The 23,056-nt window shown below is 39.4% G+C and overlaps 1 protein-coding gene across 4 annotated transcripts; it reads right to left on the bottom strand.

Moving 5' to 3' along the window:
• Window positions 1–7,035: 7,035 nt before the first annotated feature.
• terb1 (telomere repeat binding bouquet formation protein 1) lies at window positions 7,036–22,558 on the bottom strand. 4 transcript variants are annotated; one of them, XM_042225692.1, is made up of 21 exons: window positions 19,542–22,558; window positions 19,334–19,444; window positions 19,043–19,174; window positions 18,588–18,719; window positions 18,297–18,357; window positions 18,041–18,159; window positions 17,742–17,870; window positions 17,487–17,639; window positions 17,260–17,391; window positions 16,964–17,089; window positions 16,590–16,720; window positions 16,191–16,495; window positions 16,049–16,113; window positions 15,536–15,598; window positions 14,622–14,840; window positions 13,592–13,663; window positions 12,075–12,140; window positions 10,879–10,949; window positions 10,109–10,264; window positions 9,357–9,441; window positions 7,036–8,678 (listed from the first exon to the last, which is right to left on the bottom strand). In XM_042225692.1, exons 1-20 carry the CDS (start codon window positions 19,576–19,578, stop codon window positions 9,403–9,405), a joined length of 2,319 nt encoding a protein of 772 aa, XP_042081626.1. In that variant the 5' UTR covers window positions 19,579–22,558; the 3' UTR covers window positions 7,036–8,678; window positions 9,357–9,402. The 4 variants fall into 4 exon arrangements, with proteins under 4 accessions (XP_042081626.1, XP_042081627.1, XP_042081625.1 ...); XM_042225693.1 differs by lacking the exon at window positions 7,036–8,678 and having other exon boundaries at window positions 8,692–9,441; window positions 10,109–10,156; window positions 10,232–10,264; XM_042225691.1 differs by lacking the exon at window positions 7,036–8,678 and having other exon boundaries at window positions 8,692–9,441.
• Window positions 22,559–23,056: the final 498 nt, after the last annotated feature.

The raw sequence follows: 23,056 nt of genomic DNA, 5'->3' as shown, positions 1-23,056 counted from the left end.
TACCATAAAAAACATAAGAAAAATGTATATATACCAAACATGGTAGATAAAATTTAGACATAAACAGTCATAAAAGTATAAAAGCAAATATAAAAACTGAGCAAGGTAAAAATGGCCTAAGTTTATCTGATGTTTATTTATACTGATGTTTTTATTGTTTTATTCATAATAGTGTTCACATTCTTCTTTACCACTTTTAGAATTGTTTTATTATTATTTTTAAGCTATTTGTAGATTCATTTATTTATACTCCTCAAAAACAAAAACAAAAAAACTGGAATGGTTTTAAAGGTGGAGGCCAGTGATGTGTTTTTACTCCTCATCTTAGCTGACTGAATGTTTGTTGTTTGGTTGGTTAGGGTCAGTGTCACTACTCTCTACAGAGGTCGCACAGGCAGACCAACCCTGCCAGGATCAATATGTGCTATTGCCAGAAGGTTTGCTGTGCCTTCCAGTACAGTCTCAAGAGCGTGGAGGAGATTCCAGGAGACAGATAGTTATTCTAAGAGACCTGGACAGAGCTGTAGAAGATCTATAAATCATGAGCATGACTAGTATCTGCTCCAGAGAACTGCCAGAGCAACAAAATGACCTCCAGCAGGCCACTGGTGTGAATGTCTCTGACCAAGCAATCAGAAGCATTCATGAGCATGTGGTCATGGCCATACATCCTCTAGTGGGCAGGACGAGTACAGGTGCCATGTGCTTTTCACAGATGAGAGCAGGTTCACTCTCACCCTTTTTCAAAACAGATTCAGCAGTAAGAACAACAGCTTAATCTGTGTCAAGCTCAGTTCTGAATGTACAGTGCACCATGTGCCAAAATATTAATGTAAGATAAGGGGGAAGAAAGGAAAATATGGAAGATACTGTACAAAAACTGGCTACTTTCCCTCAAACTAAAACTTTACCTTGTGGTTTTCATGCCTCTGCCCACTACTCAGGTTGGTTACAAAATGTTATTATCACCACTGCAGAATGAAGACAAATGTGAAACAGTCACAATCTCTCATGGAGCAGCATGTGGTTTCTTTAAATTATAACCACAAATAATGTCAAGAATATATGATGCTACTGGGAAGTTTGCCTTTGACCTTTTTGATATAAATGTTATGATGTCACGATTTTGTCTTACTAGAATTTTTGTTGATCCTAAAGTATGGGAAAACACATGTTCTGTGAGTTCACTGTGACTTTTGAGTCTTGAAGTCAAAGAAATTTTCTCAAGGTCCTTTCAGATATTGTATCTCTGGGTCAGACAGTGAGATTACATAATGTCTCCATTCATGAGTGCTGAAATAAAAAGCAAATCTACAGGTTTTAAGCTCAAAGGGCGAGGTGGGTGAAGGTGGGGGTTAGATTCCTTACAGGCATTAAATGAAAAAAAAAAGTAGAGCTCTACCGCCATCTAGCGGACAATAAAGTCTGAATCGCTATTTTGAAAACCGCCGTTTGCTAATCCTTTGTTGTCGTGGCTGTATGGTGCCATTACATCCTTGTCCGCCAGGTGTCGCTAGCGACTCTGTCAGCCGGTGACATCACGGTTACTCTCTGCTGTGATTGGTTGTTATAGGGTTGCCAGCGGCACCAGAGCTCGTGCAAACCGTGTTGTAAACAGGTTAGTCTCGTTTCTTTTTACGTGATGTTGCGGCAGACTTTCGAAGTGTTGTAAAGCTGCGTACGACGTAAAGAGCGCGACATGTCAGAAAGACACAGGTCGCTGCCTGCATGGATGGCAAAGAAAGAGGAGAAAAGCCAAGAAAAGAAGCCACTGAAGAGAAAGCGGAAAGCTGCCAGGTAGTTATCGTAAGAAACACGATCGGGGTCGGTTTAAGGCCCCATTTAAAGCTCCTTAATTTTTTTTAAAACTTAACCAATCCACTTATATGTTCCCAGGTCTGCTTTCTACTGTATGAACGAGCAAGAGCTGGTAGAAGCAGCTGTTTCTTATGTCACAAACGGCTCATGTGAGGAGCTGACACTCGTGACTCACCAGCAGGTGGTGCTGCTTCTCTTTTCAGACCTTTGATTTTTTTTCCCCTACGTGCCCTATACGTGCAATATAATGATGTGAAAGTCCATTCTATCCAATATTACTGTGTGCAGTTAAACTCTTAATCATCACATGTGGATTACTCTCTTAACTGTCGTGGAATATTTGCTTGATCTCCCCTTCTCCCACACCCAGGGTAAACAAAAAGCAGTGGACACAGTTAAGAAGATGGGGAAATCCACAAATTCACAGCTGACAGTGAATCCAGTTGCTGCAGACGAGTCCCCATCAGACTGCACTGAAGATCTGGACATGACGTATGTTTCAGAATCAGACTTGGACATCACAGCGGTAGAAACATTACCGTACACCAGCAGCCCGCAGCATCAAACATCTGAGCGTCGGCATTCAGGAACAGTTGAGGATTTGGAGGCTGGGAAAGCGCATGAACCACCCCAGACAGCAGCAGAGGACAGTGACGCCTTACGCCTTGTACGGGAAATTTTTTTCAGCTGATTAACTTATCTAAATGACACTAAAAAGTTGTTGCATTAAGTTGAAAAGTGTCAGTTGGGGGAATGCTTCCTAAATTACGAATTCAGGTGAGAGTCCAGTCAGTACTTGAGGACACATAGCTGGCAGCTCTCATCCACAAAGAAACAGTTTGGAGAATGGATCCATTAATTGGTGTCTCAGAGAGGTACATCCCAGCAGCGCTTCACAGGACTACATCCAGAGAAGGAGACAAGTAATTAATTCACCAAAGCTTCTGCACTGAAATCAAATTTCAGCACTTCAGTCTATGTTTCAGTGGCAGCATCTAGCACCTCGCATGAGAGGAACTACTTATTTTAGTATCTTACAGTGTGACAGTTACTTAAGTGTTGTGTTTGTTCTTTTTCTCACTTGGGTCCAAACACTAAAATTGACAACATGGCATTTTTTTTTAGGTTTACTGAAGGTTTTAATGGGGGGAAGAAAAAAAAAAAACGTTTTTTGTTTTCACATGCATGACACTGTATATGAAACTGACAGCATCTGTGGGTTTTTCACCACAAAGGTTTGGTGTTAGAAATGTTTCCACCAGAAGACCTAACAAGTTCCTGCAAGTACCCTGAGCATGGTACTGCTGCAGTACAAGTGGCCTTGTTCTGTGGGGGGGAACTTGAAAAAAGCCTTGCTTTTGCATTAAACTGCCAAAACATAAAGCATACTGCTATTCATGTGAATTAGCTAGAAATTGTAGTTACAGAAATCACATTACTGTTGCTCCTTGAATATATGAGGTAGCAGATATAAGAACACACTTTGAAAAAATACATATATTCTTTATTCCTTACAGCTTATATAGAAATAACTGTCAGCACAATTAGGGTATCACTCATGCATCCACCAGCTGTGCATTTCAGACTCAGACCATATTTTTTGTTGTGTTATACATTATGTGTGTTGGCTTTCATAAACCACTTGGTAAAGAGATACAAAGTGATATTGCAGCACCAACAATCAACATATTCTCCTAAGTAGATTTATGTGTAATTGCATTAATATAGTACTTTTCTAGTTTTACTGACCACTCAAAGGTCTTTGTGATATGATCACAACATTAATCGCTTTATTTAAACTGCAAAGTGGCTCATGTTTGCATTTAAGCAGGGATGAGCTTAAGCATTTCGCTGCATTCCCAGTATGATCTCAGTCGCTTACCTAACACATGGGTCAGTGCAGATGTGATAGCCAGCTCTATCACCACACCCAAATAGATATAGAACCAAACGGTTATGTTTTGCCAGCTCACATATGACTGATAGACAAACAAAAAACTAAAAAGGCCAGCCAGGGTGAGCAAGGCTGCTCCGACCTGGAAAGTCGTGCTGCAAAAGATAGCAGGTTCGTCTTTGTCAGAGATGACTGAATGCATGCCCATCAGGGCAAACACCACGATAATCATTGGAACATACACAGCTAGGTAAACCGCTACTCTGACAGAGTTAAAATGTGGCTTAGATAAAGTCTCAGCTTCAGCTCCTTGGGATTGCGATCGCTCGTACAGGTGACTCTTATACACATTATCACAGGACCATTCACCAGTTTGTTGGATCTGACAGAATCTGTAGGGGCTGATGAGGACTTTATCAGAGCGAATGAACACACCATCAAAAGGCACCAAGGAGATTATCATCTGAACCATGACAAGCAGGAGAAGCAGAAAGATCCCACGAACGTGACACGCGGGACTCCTCACAGCACATTGGGCTCTCTGCTCAGGCCACATCCTCACTACTCTGTAGATTAAATAAAGAGTCATGCAATCAATCAAAACAAACATTCTGCAAACTAAGCATGAGAATGACGTATATTAGAGCAGAAAAGAGAAGCTCAAAGTACCAAAGATCCTAAAGACGTTTGACTGTCTTGCAGCTTAAGAACACACTGATGTTACAGTAAATGTGTCAGTGGTTTTGGGTTCAGCCTCAGTCAGCCGATCAGCACGTTTACTTCCCCAATATGAAGGCCTTATGTCATATAACTGTATTCACGTTCCTGTCATCATGGCTATACTGAACAACTAATGCATAAGCTTTCTATAAGCAAATCTACAACTGTCCAGGGCTTTAATAACACGCAATTTAGTGGTTTAGTTTAATGGCATAATATCTAGTTTGACTGAGTAAGGCAGATCCTTTAATTATTATTATTATTATCGTTTTTGTTGTTGTTTACTTACGTTTAGTAACCGAGAAAAGGCAACGAAGCCAATCTGGTTCAGGAAGTCAAGTGGTTTCGCGCTGGAGCGCGCGCCGTGGACGCGGAGAATGTGCGCCTCAGCAGTCTGTGCAGGGCTCAGCTCCTCTCTGCTGTGCGCACTTCGAGCGGTTTAACAAGCAGTCTCCTCCACGAGAGGGATCATCAGCAACTTTATATATATATAGGCCTGCTGCAACGCCAAAAGTACAAAGGTTGGTGAAATACTATTATCCTCCTAGACATTTTAACCACAGTGTTTTTGCTCCTTCTCTACTATTTGGATACAATTTAACAGTCTGAGCACCGCGACAGGGAGGCGGGGTCGTCTGCAAAACTTGTTTTTCCTTTCGCGATCACCAAATATTAATGTTTACTGCCTAACTTATGTTGCTTACATTTTTTTTAGTAGCGCATAATACTAGTTATGTGAGTTATGCTTCGTTTTTATAAGCGACTGGAACATATTATTTTATAGAATCTAAGAAAGACAAAACAACAATGAATCTGAAGACTTTAATTGACCTTTTTAAGTAAGGGGATGTTGACTGAAAGTCTATGAAGTGGTCAAAAGTTGTGACTGCACAGGTCATGATGTGTCCAAAGTGTTTTTTTGTTTGTTTGTTTTTTTGTGGTCGGCATGTGTATATCAGGGTACAGGAAGTAAAGGATTAATCAAACAAGTGCTTTAGTCAACAGCTTTAGTTGGTCCTTGGGCTCTCCAGAAATATATTTAGACATCTCAGAAAAAATAGAGCACACAGTGCAAAGAAGAAGAACATAATGTACTAAAACACTCAAATTTCATCTCCACCAGTCAAATAAGCATCTCTCTTGGCATTATTATTATTATCATTTTGACTTTCTGTACAGGCTCATTATGGGAAACAGGCTCAGCAGAAGGCGAGAAACCCCAGCCAGCACCCATGAAACTGTGGCTGTTGAAGAGAAGACCACAAAGGAGCCAGGAAACGACTCTGCAGTTACACAGACTCACGAAGCCGCCAAAACGGAGGATCTAGATGTGGTGGTGGGAGAGCCAGTGACACCAGTGGCGTGTTTACCCAATGAAGAATGTGTCGCGGATTTTAAAGAAGCAGAGGCTTCCAGTGCCTCAGCCCCGAAAAATGATACAGAACCAGCACCTGTGGTAAAGGAAGCCCCAGTCCAACCTGAACCTCAGGTCTCAGCCAGCACACCTTCACCTTCAGAACCAGCTGCTGAAGCTGAGCTTGCTCCTGACTCCGAACCAGACATTGAGATAGTCCAGCCCATCTCAGAGCCAGCACCAGCCTCAGTGGAGCATCTGGAGCAGCAGCCGGATCAACTAACACAAGATTCTCTCCATGAACCGGTTCTTTCTTCGCCCCCTTTGACCAACTCTGGTTCCCCTGATTTCGCGCCCTCCCAAGATCCCATCCCTGTCCCAGTCAATCCAGATGAGCCATCAGACCTCCCAGCTGGTGAGGAATGCCAAGATGGGGATGAGGCTGCTGACATTTCCATGCTTGAGCCAGAGAAGCCAGCAGAAGCGCATCTGGAAAAGCCGATGGAGGTGGAGGCTGAAGAGAGTTTGGAGAAGCTTGGAAGTGATGTCAACGAGGAAAGCATTAGTGAAACCCCAAAGAACTCGGAGCTGAGAGGAAATGACCTTGGCAGTGACCTCATTCCAAGAGATGTCAATGTCCCTGATGACACTCCCATCACAGACATGAGCACATCTACTGAGCTGATGTGAATCCATCAGAGGATTCATGAAGGAAGTGAAACCCTCTAAATCTAAATTGTGTATGGATCTAAAAACAGTGGTTTGTCTCACCCAAGTGCCCACATTAATGCCAATAGAGCCTTTTTTTAATGTTAAATGAACCAAAGGTGCCAAAAAGCAGTGTGTGTGTGTACATGTGTGTGTTGTGATGGAAAGAAGAGTGACCTAGAATACTTCATTATTAGACAGAGATCTTCATCTGTGAAGATCCAGGCAGAAATTAAATGTGTCTTGTATATATTTGAGCAGTTTTCTTTTTTGTTTAAAAAAATAGCAACAAAAAGAAAAATGAAAAGAAGGTTAATGAAATAAATGTAAAGGACAAAGAATGCAACTTCAGCTGGAAACGGCATGTGCATTCCACAACTGGTTACGAGTATCTACTACACATTTATGAATTAACATAGTAATACTTGGCATTTTCAATAATCCACTAATCAGAATGATTGTCATCTTATGTAATTTTAAATAAAATAAATGAATTTTCAGTGTCAAGTAGTTGCCTTTGACAATAAACTGGCATTTACACATCAAAATCTTGCTCCCTGTTTTTCAAAGGTATATTTTATAGTATCTGGTCACACTGAAGATTCTGGGAATGGATTTTTGTGGGGGAAGAAAAACAGGAGATACTCTGGGCATGTTTGACAAACTACTACATGTACGGGGCACTCTGCAAATGGCAATAGAAATCTATGTAGCAAATCCCAGTTCATTTAAGAGGGACTGGAGCGTCTCACTGTCTCGTGGGAGAGAGGACATCAGAGGAGGGAGGAGAAAGGGGGGAGACTAGGCCACATTCTTTCCAGAGGAAGGAGATTTTCATGGGGCCTGGGTCAAAAGTCTTCAGTGTGACTGCATTTCAGTCCATGAGAAATCTGTTCCTCACATGCCTCCCCTTGCTTTCACCACATTGCTATCCCAAAATCTTGTCTGAGTAGTCAGGACACTGGTATGAAAGGCCACTCCTAAATGCCTTAAAACTTTAATCTACAGTCATGTGGAAAGAAAGCACACGCTTTTGCAATTCTGTGGTTTAATTTATCAGGTCATAAAACATAACCTATAACTGGGTAACCACAACCTCAGATATTACATCATAACAAGCTTAAACCACAATGTAGAAGCAGTGTGTGAAAAGCAGCCGACAGGTGCTGCTAACCAAATACATTTGATTAATTGATTAATTAGCAAATGTTTGCACCTCTATAAAAGCAGAGATTTTGGCATAGTGCTGGTTTGGAGCATTGCCCATTTTTTCAGGAGTGGAAAACATTTAAGACTGTTTCCAATCTTCCCAGCTGTGGATATCTCCACGTGCACAGTGGTGGAGGGGTAAATATTTGGGCTCAGTTTGCAGCTACAGGATCCGGACACCTTGCAGCCATTAAGTCGACAGTGAACTCCTCTGTACATCAGTCTAGAGTCACATGTAAGGCCATGTATCAGTCTTTTATATCCTCGACAATAATGTGAAAGACTGATAGTCATACAGAAAATGATTACTTCACGTTATTGTTATTAAAGGTGGTTTTACAAGCTACATGGGTGCAGTTAGTTTTTCACATACCACTTCTGCAGTTTAGCTTTTTGTTAAATAAATATAGTGTAATATGTTGTGTTGTTTTTCGTTGTAGGTTGTTGTATTTTTTAGAAATTTTAGAACATGGTAAGGACTGGATGATTTTTTAAAAATATCCTGATATGCAAAAGCTTAGAATTGAAAGAGGGTGTACTTGCAAATGTAAATAAGCAATAATTTGCACATTTACTTTGCCAATTCAACAGAAATACAAATCAATGACGGGAAAAGCTTAATGCCAGGGTATAACTATCACCAGTAAAAAATTCCCTTTCACCCTTCCATTATTATATGAGGTCTCAAACTATTACAGCCCACACCCCAGGGCATGGAAAATGGGGAAGACCCATGATTTTAGCAACACACTGATGAGTCCCCACAGAATGGGAGAGGCACTCTAGACAATGATCTCAGTCAAGCTAAGCTTTAAAGGACACATTTTGCAGACTGAGCTGCTTCTTGAGGCACACTGGGAAAGATAAGCAGTTTGATTTGCACTGTGATTCCTGTCATACCAGAGGCTTTCAGCTCAATAAACAAAAGTGCTTGACCTGAGTCTCCTCTCCCTTTGTTGATTTCCTGTCTGTGAACTGAAGCACAAAAACAAAGAAAGCAGGACTTGGCATTTACTTCTGTGATGCTCTATGTCAAGGCCTTAACAGGGTCTAAGCAAAAGAAGCAATCAGACATAATCTAAATAGTCTTGTTTTACCTGAAAACTTTATGGAAAACAACTCTGGTTAATAACTCTTGAAACAGACACCACTTTCTTTAGTATGCATATGAAATAACAAGAGTCATTTTAATGACCAGATTATATCCAAACTGCCATACAGTAAATCTGACCTGGACTAAAAACAGCTATGATACAGAAAAATAAATATGTGGAAAACTATACTTATACTGACTATCTGAACACACTGTTCAAAGGCCAGTTAGTCTGATAGACGGTTATGCGGTACGATATAGTAATTATTCAATAGGTGCTTTTGCATCGCTTAAATCTACCTTTTAATATCAATTTAATTCGGGCACAATTCATTCTCAAAGAAATGAACATAAACCATGAACAAATAATCACAAATAAATAACATCTACAGCTATATTTTCATTTTCAAACCATAACTCAAACAGGTTTGAGACAATATTGCATTGAAACCACAAATCACTAAAATTAGTACACCAGGTATAATATAAGGAATATATACTGCTGGAGATCATAAAAAAAATTATTGAAATGTTTTTTGAAGTGAGAATGAAGGCCTCACAGGTAAATCCAGTCAGCTGATCAACAAATCCTAGGTTGAACAAGGATTAAGAATCTGCACGGCTGGCATCCTGGGCCTTACGTTTCTGAAGGCAAAAAGACAAATGAAGCTAATTAAAGTCTGTGTAGTTTAGCGTTTCTGGTGGCATTCAAAAGTTTAAGCACCCCTAGTCAAAAACTGACACTTACATAATTCAAAAGGTTTGAAAGATCAACTTAATGGTGAAAAACAACAAGACCAATAAAACAAAAACTTTTAATCCTATGGCAGTAGGATTACATTTCTAGTCAGATTTAGTAGACTCAGGAGTGGTGGTGCACTGCAGCAACATCTGCACAAATATGACCTCATGAAAGAGTCATAAGAAAACCTCGCCTGTCTCCTGAAGAGGTTATTCATTGAGAGAATTCTGCAAATAAACATCATCAGAAGAGATGTATATGCAGATTCATGAGAGGTTTTGTCTGAAGGAGAGGCTTTTAAGGGAAAAAACTTCGGGTGAGTAAAAAACACATTTATGAAATTGGCCAAATTAGGTCTTCCTGAACACCAGGTGATGAAATTTGTTTTGGGAATTTTTTAATGAATGGGGGGGAAAGTAATTTACTCAAAATAATTTTTAAAAAGTATAAAATTAACTTTGTGCATTTTGTAAATCATGTCATCCCTTTAGAGTTTGGAAATTAGTACCACTGTGCTCAAAACTTCTAAGGCCACTGTAACTTGTAAAACACTTAATTTAAGGATTTTACCATTAGTCGCCTGTACTTCTTGGCCAAGTCAACATTGGTGCGCCCAGGCTGGAAGGGATATGACCACAAGATTAAGTTCCAAGAGAAGCCATACGTCTTTACTCCAGACAGCAGGTAACCCACCTCCTCACAGCTGAAGTCCTTTCTCTTCCTTTTCTAAGAGTATTGAAGCCAAAAAAGTAAGAAAAGTAAACAAAGACAGCCAGAGACATGTGCATACATGTGCACATGTATGCACATGCACACTTTCATCAGTTTGCCACACCTCTCAGTGCTTAGTAACTTAGTAAATTGGCCAGGTCACTGAAGCCATGGTTAATCATATATAAAATAAAGAAAGAGGAAAAATGTTTTCAAAACACCCGTTTTTTTTCTTCTTTTTTCCATTTATTCATACTGAAAACAATCCAGCCAAGTTGCCTGTAACCAGCATCCACAGACCACACTGGTTTCAGCCCATTAATATCTGCATTTTGCAAAGCATGTTATTCACATTTAAAATGATTTCAACACATCTCGATGAGCAATGGTAATTTGTTAATTCTTAACGGGATTATCTTCGCTTTCTGATGGGCTGTCCCTATTGCAAAATAATGCAAGCACCAATAACAGAAAGCACTGTCAGGGATAAAAGGCGCTTTGGTAAACTGAAACTCTACTGTGTGTATCTGCCCTTTATCTTCAATTATTGTTATAACTACGATGCAATACTGATTATGACAATAAAGCTTTTTCTCGACATCCAAAAACATATCTGATAGAAAACTTACAGTGGAACTGTGATCCAAGCCAATCTTCTGCAGATTGTTATGGTGACCACTCCTCCCTCCCATCTCAATATCTGAAACACAGCACGTGAAAGCATGTTTACCAGGGATGCACTGATTTATTAGTTAAATCTAAACATCACTGATATTCAGTTTGTATACAGCCATCAGCAAATACAATGACATTAAATGATAACAGAGGTCAGTGGATTTCTGTTGTGTGTCACCAGCGTTGCTTCTAGTTTCATATATTTGTGTAGCTGAATTTCAGTAAATTTGCTGACAGTGTGTTTAAATTACATTTAAAGTTATTGTTAAAAGTGGAGATGCTTTTCCCCTCCTCCAACAAAAGGTGAGAAAACAATCAGTACTGCAAATCATCTCTGCACCTCTACTGGAAAAGACAAAGCTTTACAACTCCTGTTTTATCATTATATATTCAATTGCCCCAGATTTAATATGCAAGATAATTTCTCTTTTTGCCTAGGACTGATTTTATAGTAGTACTAAGCTGTAGTAAAAAAAAGATGAAGACAGAGCAGGAGGGGCAGTATTATAGTTTAACATGCTGAAAAATGGATGACAGTGGAAAAATCTAAGGAAGAATGGACTCAGAGTAAGCGCTGGAGCTGAGATGGAAAAAAACAACAGTAAATCTCAGTGTGACAGCACAGAGAGAATGCACTATGAAACAGTGCCCCTTGCTTTGCAACACTACTGCAATTCTTGGGCTACACAACCTTTGAGATGATGCAAACTTGCAAACTGACAAAACACTGCAATCCCTCTAGTTTCACTACAGCGTCACTGGCAAGACACAAAAGCATCCGCCTTAATCTCTCACAGTGTTACACAGAGTGTGAAACAGCTTAATGCAGCTGTGCTGCTTTGAACCAGCTCCGGCCTGCACTGTGAGAACACTGGCTGCAGTTCAACATTCCCTCTGCTGTTTGGTTTGTCTGCTGCCAGGAACACATTGCAGAGAACAGCTCCCACCACAGGCTCTCAATCATAACATTCACACAGTTAAATAGTCAGCTGTAAATACCCCTATCTGATGTTGCATATCTATCTTCAGGAGGATTCTCCCTTTTTAGGAGGGCCAAGAGAGGAGTGATGGGATCTATGTTGCTGATTATGGCAGAAATGCAGGACTAGAGTAAATAATTAAACTGCTGCTTTGTGAAAACATCTCATACCAGTCCTGTTATCAGAGGCGAATGTTGTCTTTTTAGCTCTTCTTTGTAGTGGAACCAATGTGACGCCTAAAAAGAAAAAGACAACCAAATTAATTTACAAATTATACATATAGATGTCCTACACCTAAAACACAGCAGCTTGCAACTGCTCAGACAATTTCTTTATCTTTCAGGACATTATTGCTGCTTTCTATTATCTTGAATTTGTTTCTATGTTCCTATCGCTGTATCACATAATTTTGTGACATTAACCATCCCACACACCATAGAATTTATACCGAAAACTAAACTGTAATGCTAATCCTTGGTGGTGGTAAAAAACATGTAAAGTAAAACCAAAAGTTAGAAGGGTCATTCTGCATTATTTGCCACTGCTCTTGCAGTTACGACTTGATGCAACATAAATGGAGAAATTATTGCTTCAAAGTTGTTGCCTCAACTGAAAATCTTCTCAGTGCATGTCTACTGCTGCTACCATAAAGCAATGTTGTTGTCCCCCCCCCCCCAATAATTATTTATTATTGTTATATATTATTATTATTCCCTTACAGGATAACTGCTAGGATAAAGTGTGACAGTACAAACTCTTTGCTTCAGGGACACATGCCTATGCACGCATGCATTCCCACTGTCACCACTCCCATTGTCACAAAGTGCTTGCTCATAGTGGGTCATCTGATTGTTGGGCCTCTCTCTGTATTATTGTAAGTTCCTTACCTTACAATATAAAGTACCTTGAGGTGACTATTAAAATCTTTTATGTTTGTCAATTCATATTTTGCCAAATGCCCTCAGAGGCGGTGGTTTTGTTGTGACACATCAACATCTGGCATGTTTGCCAATCAATCCATAACTGCATGCTCTTGCTGGCACTGGACCAATGGTGACACATTAAAAGCTGTCATGTTTGTCAGTTAATGCGTAACTATATTTCTCACCCCAAAGCTCAAAATGTGTTCAGGGTTTGTGGTGGAAAAAAATAAGGAAAAACAACAACATACATTTTACTCAGTGCTGTTATATCAGCAGTAGGTATATTAAACCTCGGAAACTGAGACTTGTGAGTTGAATTGATTTCTACAGAACAAACACAGTACATAATAATAGAAGGTGACAGTTTAAACTGTGGCTTCTTAGAAGACTGCTATGGATTTCGAGGAATCATGGGGCACCTGGTTTCCAGGCCAGGTGTGAATGAAGTAATTTTCAGTCTCAGTCTGTTTAGCTGAGAGTGCTGCACATTAGCAGCACCATTCTCACACAGGCACAAATGGACCCCACAGTGAACTACACAGTTGGGAAACAGTGCGTGTTGTCCAGGCACACTTTTGTGTTAATGTCTTCACCTTTACCAGGTGACTGGTGCCAAGTATGTGGCAAAAGCTCTTTTTTGTACTTGCACTGGTGCATTTCTGATACAAAATAATTACCACAAAGGGTTCAAAATAGCTCGTATATTAGATTTACAAAATCTCATTTGCAACAGTGCTTTCAGGTGTTTGCGGTAAATTTCTTACCATTGTGCTTTCTCCATCGGTGTTCAGGCAGAGTGTTCTTGTTAATTACCTTTCCTTCACCTTCAGAAGGTCCTACAGTGGAGTAGAAAGTCATTTTATTAGCAACACATGGCAACAATTTTACATTTAAGCATTTTTTATTTCAACTTAACCCTGTAAGACCCAACCCATCAAAAATTAGCCAGAAAATTCTGATTTTTTGGAACTGAGATGTTTATTAACCCTTATAACAAAATCCACTTTTTTTGCTATATCATGTTGGGTATGATATATTTTTATTATATATTAATTATATTTTTTTGTATCATATTTGATACAGTGGGCGTTTTTGACACCTTGTTAACAACAATGTCAATTTTAGACAAAGAAAATAGTTTTGTCCATAAGTACTGATCAACAAGTATTGATCATGTTGATGAGATAAAGGTGTCAGAAACTCATGTATCAAATATGATACAAAGGGATTAAAAAGAAAAACTTTCACACAATGACAATAAAATACTGTTCAAAAGTAAAGTAAAGCTCCACCCATGCATTTCAGTTCTTCTCTCACACTAACAGTGAAGAGTGCCTGCAAGACACTGCAAGACTACCAATGCAAGAAATGAATAAGAAAACTTCAGAGATTATGTGGGCATTACTCAACCATTAAATGTGGTTAGCTGAAATCACATATGTTGCCACTAATTTGACCCTGTCTAAGAGACAAAGAATATCAGTGTGTGATTTACAGAGAGCAGATTACCCAATGACAAACGCCTATCAAAGTGCAAACAATTGCACCCTTTGTGGTCACTGAGGAAAATAATTTTTCTGCTGAACTTTGATGCTAATTGAGTGATAAAGCAGGTAGTGCATCACCTTCTGAACCAAACATGTTGAAAACTCTGTCTATCCATTAGCAGCAAGGCCTTTAAAGGAAACTAACAATAATTAGTATTTTTTTTAGTATTTTTTAATAAAAAAAAAAAAAATGCAAACCTAGGACCTACAGGAACTATTAGTGTTTGCATATGGAGAATCTTCTTACCAGTCCAGTTTTTGCAGGTTTGTTGTGGCTCTGCTGTTGAATATCTCTCAGCCTCAGCGGGATCCTGGTGCTCCTTCTCAAACACGAGCCTGCAGTGATGCATTCTGAAGTGCTTGGTGGCCTCTCTGAGAACCTTGTGCCTGTCACAGCTTTGGTGGCAAGAGCTTTGGAGAGACTCAAAAGTGTGACTGGTCACTTCCTCAAAAGGTAACACACAGGCTATGTGGAGAAAGAAGGACATGGGATTTATACTTCTGTTTAACTCCTTCTGTAAACCATGTTTATGTCATAACCACAAATACTTCCCAAACTCCACACCATAACCTACACTATAACCTCATGTCAACCTCCCCAAAAATGTAACTGAATGTCACAGCCCACAAAGAGTGACTGAGCTCTTCAGTACAGTTGCCTTTCCAGTTACTCCTTCGTTGCAGTTTTTGAAGGGATCGAGCTGCTTTATGATGCAGTCCCCAGGATAACCTGGACATATATACCAGAAGCAAGAAACAAATGTACTTTTTAGGCCCCAGTCACACATGCCTAGTGACCATTTGGTGACCATCAGGAGCAAGTGGAGGCTGTGAAATAAATCTCTTCTTTCTCGCAGGTCTACAGATGGGCCATTGGGAAAAGTGTGTATACTTCTTTGCGACAAATTTCACACTAGTGATGCCAGTGGGTCCCATACCGGTGTCTATGCCTGTTTGACTGAGGCCTACCTGTACATTTAACCAGAACTTTAAATGTATGGTCCTACTTTAACACGTCATAACTATTTTGAAATTAGGCTTATTAAGAGAGACACTCGTGTTTGCAAAGATATAGAGAAGTAAAGGCTGTCGAACACTGTCCTTGTTTAAACTCTGCCTTTAATAATACAAAATTAATAGGATTTCTGTGCTATTTCTTACCTACACAACGACTATAAGGGACTGGGGCTTTGATCACGTTCTTCATATCAGTATGCTGTAACTCTAAACATAAAACACATTTAGGAAAACATCACATACTATACACTTACTGAAAATGTCAAAGTCCTTTTCATTGAAAATCCAAGTGTAAGACACAGGAGGCAAGCAAACACACACCCATACACACAAATCAGTCTGATACAAAAAAGGTCAGGCAGAGACTTGTGCAGATTGCATAAAAAGGCAAAATCCAAACACCAGGAACACGTTAAAAAAACATTCACAGGGATTAACTGAGTAAAAGAATGCCAGTAAGCTCAGGTATCAGACAACACACAATCTAGAGATTAAATGTTGGGAAGATATGTGTATATATTGAGGGAGTGATTTGTAGAGTGCAAACAGGTGAGTTAACTGGGGGAACCAGGTGAGGAAGTAAAGGCAGTCTGAGCATATAGCTAAATACTGTAATTCTAGTGCCTGGAAGTGAAAAAGCAATAATGTGTCTCTTACCTTCAATACACTTAATATCGCTTGGTTTTGTGTACCTCACTGGAAATATTGGCTTAAACCGCTGACAAAAAAAAAAAAAAATCTTATCATTCACCCTCATTTTTTTTCTGATAAATAACAGACGCAGAGCCACTCCACTAACCTGTTTGCCTCAAGTTGCTTACTGGCTCCCTCTAGTGGCAGGATATGAGAAGACATGAGCGCTCCAGTACCTTTGCACATTGAACACCTGACGTCACCTTCACTGGTTTCTTTGTGAGAACTTAACCCAGAGGTCAATTCCTTGTTTTCACCATTATTCCCCCTCTCAGTTATGTTTCTGGGGACAGTTTCAACACCCTCATTTTGTGGTATGTGCAGTGGCAGATTTAAAGCTGGTAGAGATATTTGGTCTCGCCCCTCATGTGAATTTGGTAGAACTGCGTCTTCCTGCTTACCCTCGACATCCTGAAGATCAACATAAGTACACATCATGAGTCACCATGATATGATCTGGTCAGACTTGGCAAATACATGTGTCTGATGCATGTTTAACTTTCACCCTTCTCTTCTCTAGCAGGTTAATCCTGTGTAGCATTTCTCTGGCTGAACTCCTGATCTCCTCAATGTGTTTAGGGGCTTCCACATTTTCAGCCTGTTTTGCTATCGGATCACCCACTCCTGAGCACATAGCTTTATAGAAAAGGCAAATACTGCAGATCATTATGAAAGCAGATTCTTATGTTTTGCATACTATATACATGCCAGTTATCTTAAATGTAAGACAGAGGCAAATAATGCAAATAAAATGTATATAAGATAGACTGCTGTGATACACAGTAACTTAAAAGCTAAACAGAAATATCAAAGTGACTGTGACATGTGAAAATACATAGGAATACAGAATTATTGGAAAATAAAACTGCTTTGACTTACTGGCCTTTTTGCAAGTTTGCAATATGAATGTAGCAGCCCTCCTAACCTCCTCACTTGAATCCTCTGTGAGTAAAGTTATGATAATGGGGAGCCCTCCACACCATATCAGCTGGGACTGGTGCTTTTCTGTAGAACCAAATAAGCACAGTGCAATTGTGAAATGCATGGACAGTGTGTTATGATCTTTAAAAAAGGAACACTGTGCTCTCAATATGTGCATTATGCAAGATATCATAGTTATGATATAAATTGGAATATATATTTTAAGCAGAAAAAAAAAAATAGTGCAGTCGCACCAGAGGCCTCAGTGCAGTAACCAAGGCTTAGCAAAATAGGAAGCCTGTCTTCTGGGTCCAAGTGTGGACTAGCCAGCAAAGAGAAAAGGTGTAAGACCACGCCATACTGCGCCAGACCTGAAGCCAGAGAAGCTACAAAGAAGAGATTGTAAATAAAGAAGGAAATACTTTGGTTATTCAGTTGTGGATTTAGGGTGTATGTGTATGTGTTCGTGAGCAGTTCGCACAGTTATCAGTGATGCAAGCTGACAGAGTCTTGGATATAATGACAGAAAGCTGGCAAGACAATAAGCTCGTATCTGCAGCAGAAGCTAGACGACCCAGGGTAAGAGCGAGAGTTTCTAATCCCCCACAGGCAGAAAAACTCTCCTGAACACAGGCTGCCAAAAGAAAGAAGTGAAGAACATTTAATCATTTGCATTTCAGGATCAACTAAGATGTTTTACATTTCAAAAAAACAAAAACATAGTTTCAGCACTTACAGTTGTTGGCCACTGTCATTGCTATGAATGTGCATATTGGCTGAAAAATTTCAGTCTGTGGAAAAGTAAGCTGCTGAAGCCAGATTTTAATCACAGGAAACGCTGCCACACAAATACGCTGACCCTCCTCTGCAATACAAAAGAAAGAAATAACAGAGCAAAAAAAACAGCTTTTGTGCTTACCCCAAAAAAAAAACATTTAATTGAGTACTGAAAATTGTTGCCACTATAGCAAGAAAATCTGTATTTTACATTTCACCTTATCTGAACAAGACAGAAAAATACAAATCTCATGTTACCATTCTGAGGGTTGTTTACACATCCACAAAGAGCACTAGACACAGACGTCCAAAGCTGGTAAGTTTGAGTAGCATTAGCTGCTCGGAAAGTGGCTTCTGTGGAGATGGGGAAAGTGGCCCTGCAAAATATATACCATTTACCTTACATGGACTCAAATGAGTGTTTTTATTGATGTTGTTTTCCTTTCTTTGTAACTACGAGTGGTGTGATTAAAAATTATCTTTGGTCAAAAGAGATTTCAGCAATGAGAAATACCTGAAGAGATTCAGTAGAACGTCCAGGCAGCCACTGGTCTGAGCCAAAGTCTGTCCTAATTCTACAATAAAACAAAGTCAGACAAAGGTTGCAAACATTATCATGCTCTCAGAACTAAAAAAAAAAAAAAAAGATTCATGCTATATTTTGCTCTAGTTATATGGAATAAATTTAATGAGCTTCCAAATAAACCAGACCATATAGAGTAAAGTGACTGATAAACATGCAGATAAATGTGTGATCCAGTCCTGTAGCTTAAACTTATTCTGTCTTTTTAGAATTTGATCTTACTGTTGTTGGCTACCAGCACAAGCAGCAAATAAACAGAGAGTCGCTTCTGTTTCAGCGGGATGTCCTCTTTCATTAGACAATCAGCAAGGTCTGCAAATATCTCATTTTTGCACAGAGAATTCTTGCAGTAGACTAACAAAATGAAAGACAAATTAGATGTTGTTAAAATTTAAAACTACAATTTATTTTAAAACAATTTACACTTAATAAATACCACATATCACACAAACACATATTACACACATAAAGCACAAGTTGGATATCAATTAAGGACCACAGAGCTGCCTTTAATTTCTGGGGGGGGGAGGAAGGTATTTCTTCCTTCCGATGCTTGATCGTCCCATCGTGAGGATGTTACGTAATTATCGGAAGATTCCAGAAACTGCATCCTTAAAAAAAAAAAATAATAATAACCCTCCCTAAACTTAGATTGGACAAATATCAGACGTGCCTACCGTTGGCCTCTGCCAGTGTGCCAAGTGTAAAGAGAGCAGTCTCCTTAACATCTGGATGAACAATGCTGGATTTGGAGAGGTTATACACAAATGCCACACCTCCCATTTCTCTTAGCAGGTCCACATTATCCTCTGAAATATTCCCAATTTAAAGTGAGACAGTCATCAGTTACCATGTCAAGACCTTATGCTATATAAATATCTCACTAAATACATGTATTCATATGACAGATGTGTTCGGGTTCAGTTCAAGTTGAAAGTACGTTTATGTCATTGACTGTTCATTATTACCTCTCTTTTCGCAGATTGAATGAATAGTGAGAAGGGCTTGTTTCTGTAAATCGGGGCATTTCATCTGAAACTTGAGACACTCCAGCAGCAAACTGAGATCTGTCTTAATAGCTGAAAACGGAAGAATGTAATATAGCCAGTCAGGGATACATTTGTCCTTCCACAAATACATGAAAGAGCCTGAGGAGTAAACGGAAATTACACTTACTATTGCGCCGGTTGCTGCAAATCTTAGTCTTATCCATGTCAATGTTTAATTGAAGTGTTTAACAAAAACACTGGCAAATGTCATTAGTGTCTGGATAGCTCCAAATTACGAGAACATCATATCTTATTTCCCATATTTGTTCAGTTAGGTGAACCTTATAATACTACCATTTTCAGAAATTATGCTTGCTAACTAGCTAGCTATAGCTAAACTAGCCAAAAGTTAGCTAAAGCCTAATATCTAAACGAAGTAATTGTGCTCAGTTAAACCACAATTTGTTTATTGTCACCCTAATGTCCTATTTTAAACACACTCCCAAACCGTCACGGAAAAAAGGTTCGAGTATCTTACTGCGATATCAGCAATATTAAACGTTACCAGAGATATTTAATAGAAAGAAAGTGACGACGAAACTTTACATTGCACGTTACCATAGAAACGGACTAGCCTAGCTGCTACTACTACTACCCATAATGCAGCCCCTGAATTGGGACACAGTTATGGATGATGCTACAATATGCGGATAACAGGATTTTTTTCTATTTAGAGCATTTCAAAATCGTTACAAAAGTCAGTCATATATGGGCAATTTCAATGGGCCATTACTTTGGAAAGTAAAATCAGACTGACTTGATATTGACATGGTATCACTGTGGGGCTTTATACTGTAAATACAGAGTGAAATTATCCTGTGGAAACAGGAATTTTCCATTTTAGAGCATTTTGAAATCACTGAAAGTTAGGTCAATTATGGACAATTTGAAAAGGCTTTTATTTGAAGGCATAATCAGAATGACTTGATATTGATATGGTATCACTGTGGGGCTGTATACTGTTGATCTAAGGTAGAATTACCCTGTGGAAACAGGAATTTTCCATTTTAGAGCATTTTGAAATCACTGAAAGGTAGGTCAATTATGGACAATTTGAAAAGGCTTTTATTTTTGAAAGCAAAATCAGAATGACTTGATATTGATATGGTATCACTGTGGGGTCTGTATACTGTTGATCTAAAGTGGAATTACCCTGTGGAAACAAGAATTTTTCATTTTAGAGCATTTTGAATCGTTAGAAGATTAAGTCAAATATCGGCAATTTCAAAGGGCCATTACTATGAAAGGCAAAATCAGACTGACTTGATATTGATATGGTATCACTGTGAAAAAGACTGTGGTTGGAAAGTGTTGATATAAAGTTCAAATAGTATTTGGAAATACGACTTTTGCTTTTAAGAGCATTATTAAGTCATTGAAAGAGTAGTTCAAAAATGAAGATTCACAGGGCTTTTACTTTGAAATCCAAAATAAGATGGCCTTGATAGTGACAGGGCACAATTAGGGTACAAGGCTGTGTCATATAGATCTAACATTAGAGTTTGTAAAAAAAAAAATAAAAAAAAGCCTAAATTATATGTTATTATGTTCTTAACATATCTGTTAATTCACTCGAAGTTGGCTTTTATTTTGAAATCCGGTTTCCACATCCATTCCCGTAATACTTTGAATACACAGGGAACGTAAAACAAACTGGAGGCTGGCTTGACTGCAAGTCTCGAATTGGAGGCTGGCTTGACACAGTGAGCCGAGCGCATCCAAAACTAACAGGAGTGGTGAATGAATCTATAAATGTGTTTTACGTGTGAAATGAAAATAATAAACCTAACAAAGGATTATGTACGTTAAATCTGCGCACTTTCAGATCGTGAATCAGTTTGGAAAACACTGTGTGATGGCCACAACATGAAGCGATTTTATTGTTGAATTATCAGTGATACTTTCACGTGTTTTTGTTGAGAAATGTTAACGATGTCATTAAAAGAAAGCATTAAATTAGGGAGAAAAACCCGTTCGCGGAGAGGGTCCCCGGTTCTCCAGTTAGATTGTGCTTCACGGCGTCATGTTTCGCCGTGACGGGGTTATTATTGGAGTAAATGGATGGCTGGAGCCTCTGCTCGAAGCGTCTCTGATCGCCGCGAGCGGGTTCATATTGGAATGAATTGACAACCCACAGCGTCACATAAAAACGTGGAAGGATACCTTTAGCGTCAGCATGAGAAGTTAAGGGACGTGACAAATCATCATTATTTTACGTGTCGGGAGTGAGAACGGGTTGCCATTTCACAAGCCTCGCACTTCCGGCCTTAGCGGTCTTTGAGTACGCGGCCCTTGAGGACTTTAAGGCTGCAGACCCTGAATTGGGATACAGCCCATATGTGATAGACAACAGGAAATTCGCATGATCTGAGCATGCGCAGAATGATCATATATTCTTTGTCATATATTCAGTCATATTCTTTGCCACTATAGTGGCCGAATATGACGTCACAGTGACCGCGCATGCTCAGAATGTGACTCATTCTGAGCATGCGCAGAATGATCCACAGCGCTCCTTTGATCTTCTCAAACGATCACTGTGACGTCATTCTTTGCCACTATAGTGGCAAAGAATATCACGTCACAGTGTCCATAGTCTATAAATAAGAGCTCGTTTAACACAGTTTACTTTGGAGCATTTTCAGAAACCAGGAACCTTTCAAAAAGCTAATACACTGTGCAGTCAATTTAAAAAAAAAAATAAAAATGGCAGAGGAAAGGTTAAATAATTTACGCTCTGTACCAAACATTGATAACCATTTTAACAGACTGAGTGGTACAATGCAGACGTTTATTACAAACGCTCAGATAAAGGAAGAGGGTCACCTTAAGGCGATAAGGAGCCTTCGTGCTGAGGTGTGCGAGGTCCAAAGTAAGGCAGATAAACTCATGCAGGAGAACGCACAGCTTAGAAAAGACAATGCAGAACTCAAGGAAACTGTGGAGACCCATACTTGGTGGTGTAAAGTAGGCTTGGGTGTTGCCACAGTGGCCATTGTTGTTCCTGCAGCTTGCTGGGCCATCTCAAACCTCTTTGGCTGAGTGAATGTCCTGCTCTGTGGGGGTCATGATTATTATCAGGGGTGCACATAAGTGGTCTGCATGCGCTGTCAAAATAAAAGACGCGCACCAGATAAGAATTTGCAATGCGTGTTTGCGTACATAAGATTTTCTGGAGGAGGAGTTTGTTTAGATCTCCTCAAGATCGCATGTGCACCTGCGGACCACTTATGTGCACCCCGATAATAATTTGATCTTATAAAATTTTTATAAAACTTTCTTATAAATACGCTGTGCTCTCCTTTGTTTGATTTTATTTTGCCCCTCACCCCCAACCAGTCATGGCAGAAGACCACCCCTCCCTGAGCCTGGTTCTGCCTGAGGTTTCTTCCTGTTAAAAGGGAGTTTTTCCTCTCCTCCGTTGCCAGAGTGCTTGCTCATAGGGGATCATTTGATTGTTGGGGCTGAATTTTTAGATTTCATTTAATTGGCTTGAACTGAAAAACCTAAAAATTCAGGTGAGGGGTTCACATAGTGGAGAGCACTACATTTGTTAACTGCACTTTTATTTGTAGATTTTGTAGTTCTTCCTACTACAAAAACTACAAATGAAAACAAGGCAGTTAGCAGCAAATGAAAATA

Source organism: Haplochromis burtoni, unplaced genomic scaffold, assembly GCF_018398535.1.
Source record: "Haplochromis burtoni strain Fernald_Lab_line unplaced genomic scaffold, NCSU_Asbu1 Contig_179, whole genome shotgun sequence".
Lineage (NCBI taxonomy): Eukaryota > Metazoa > Chordata > Actinopteri > Cichliformes > Cichlidae > Haplochromis > Haplochromis burtoni.
The sequence above is the reverse complement of the archived record's forward strand: the minus strand, read 5'-3'. Positions and strand labels throughout refer to the sequence as shown.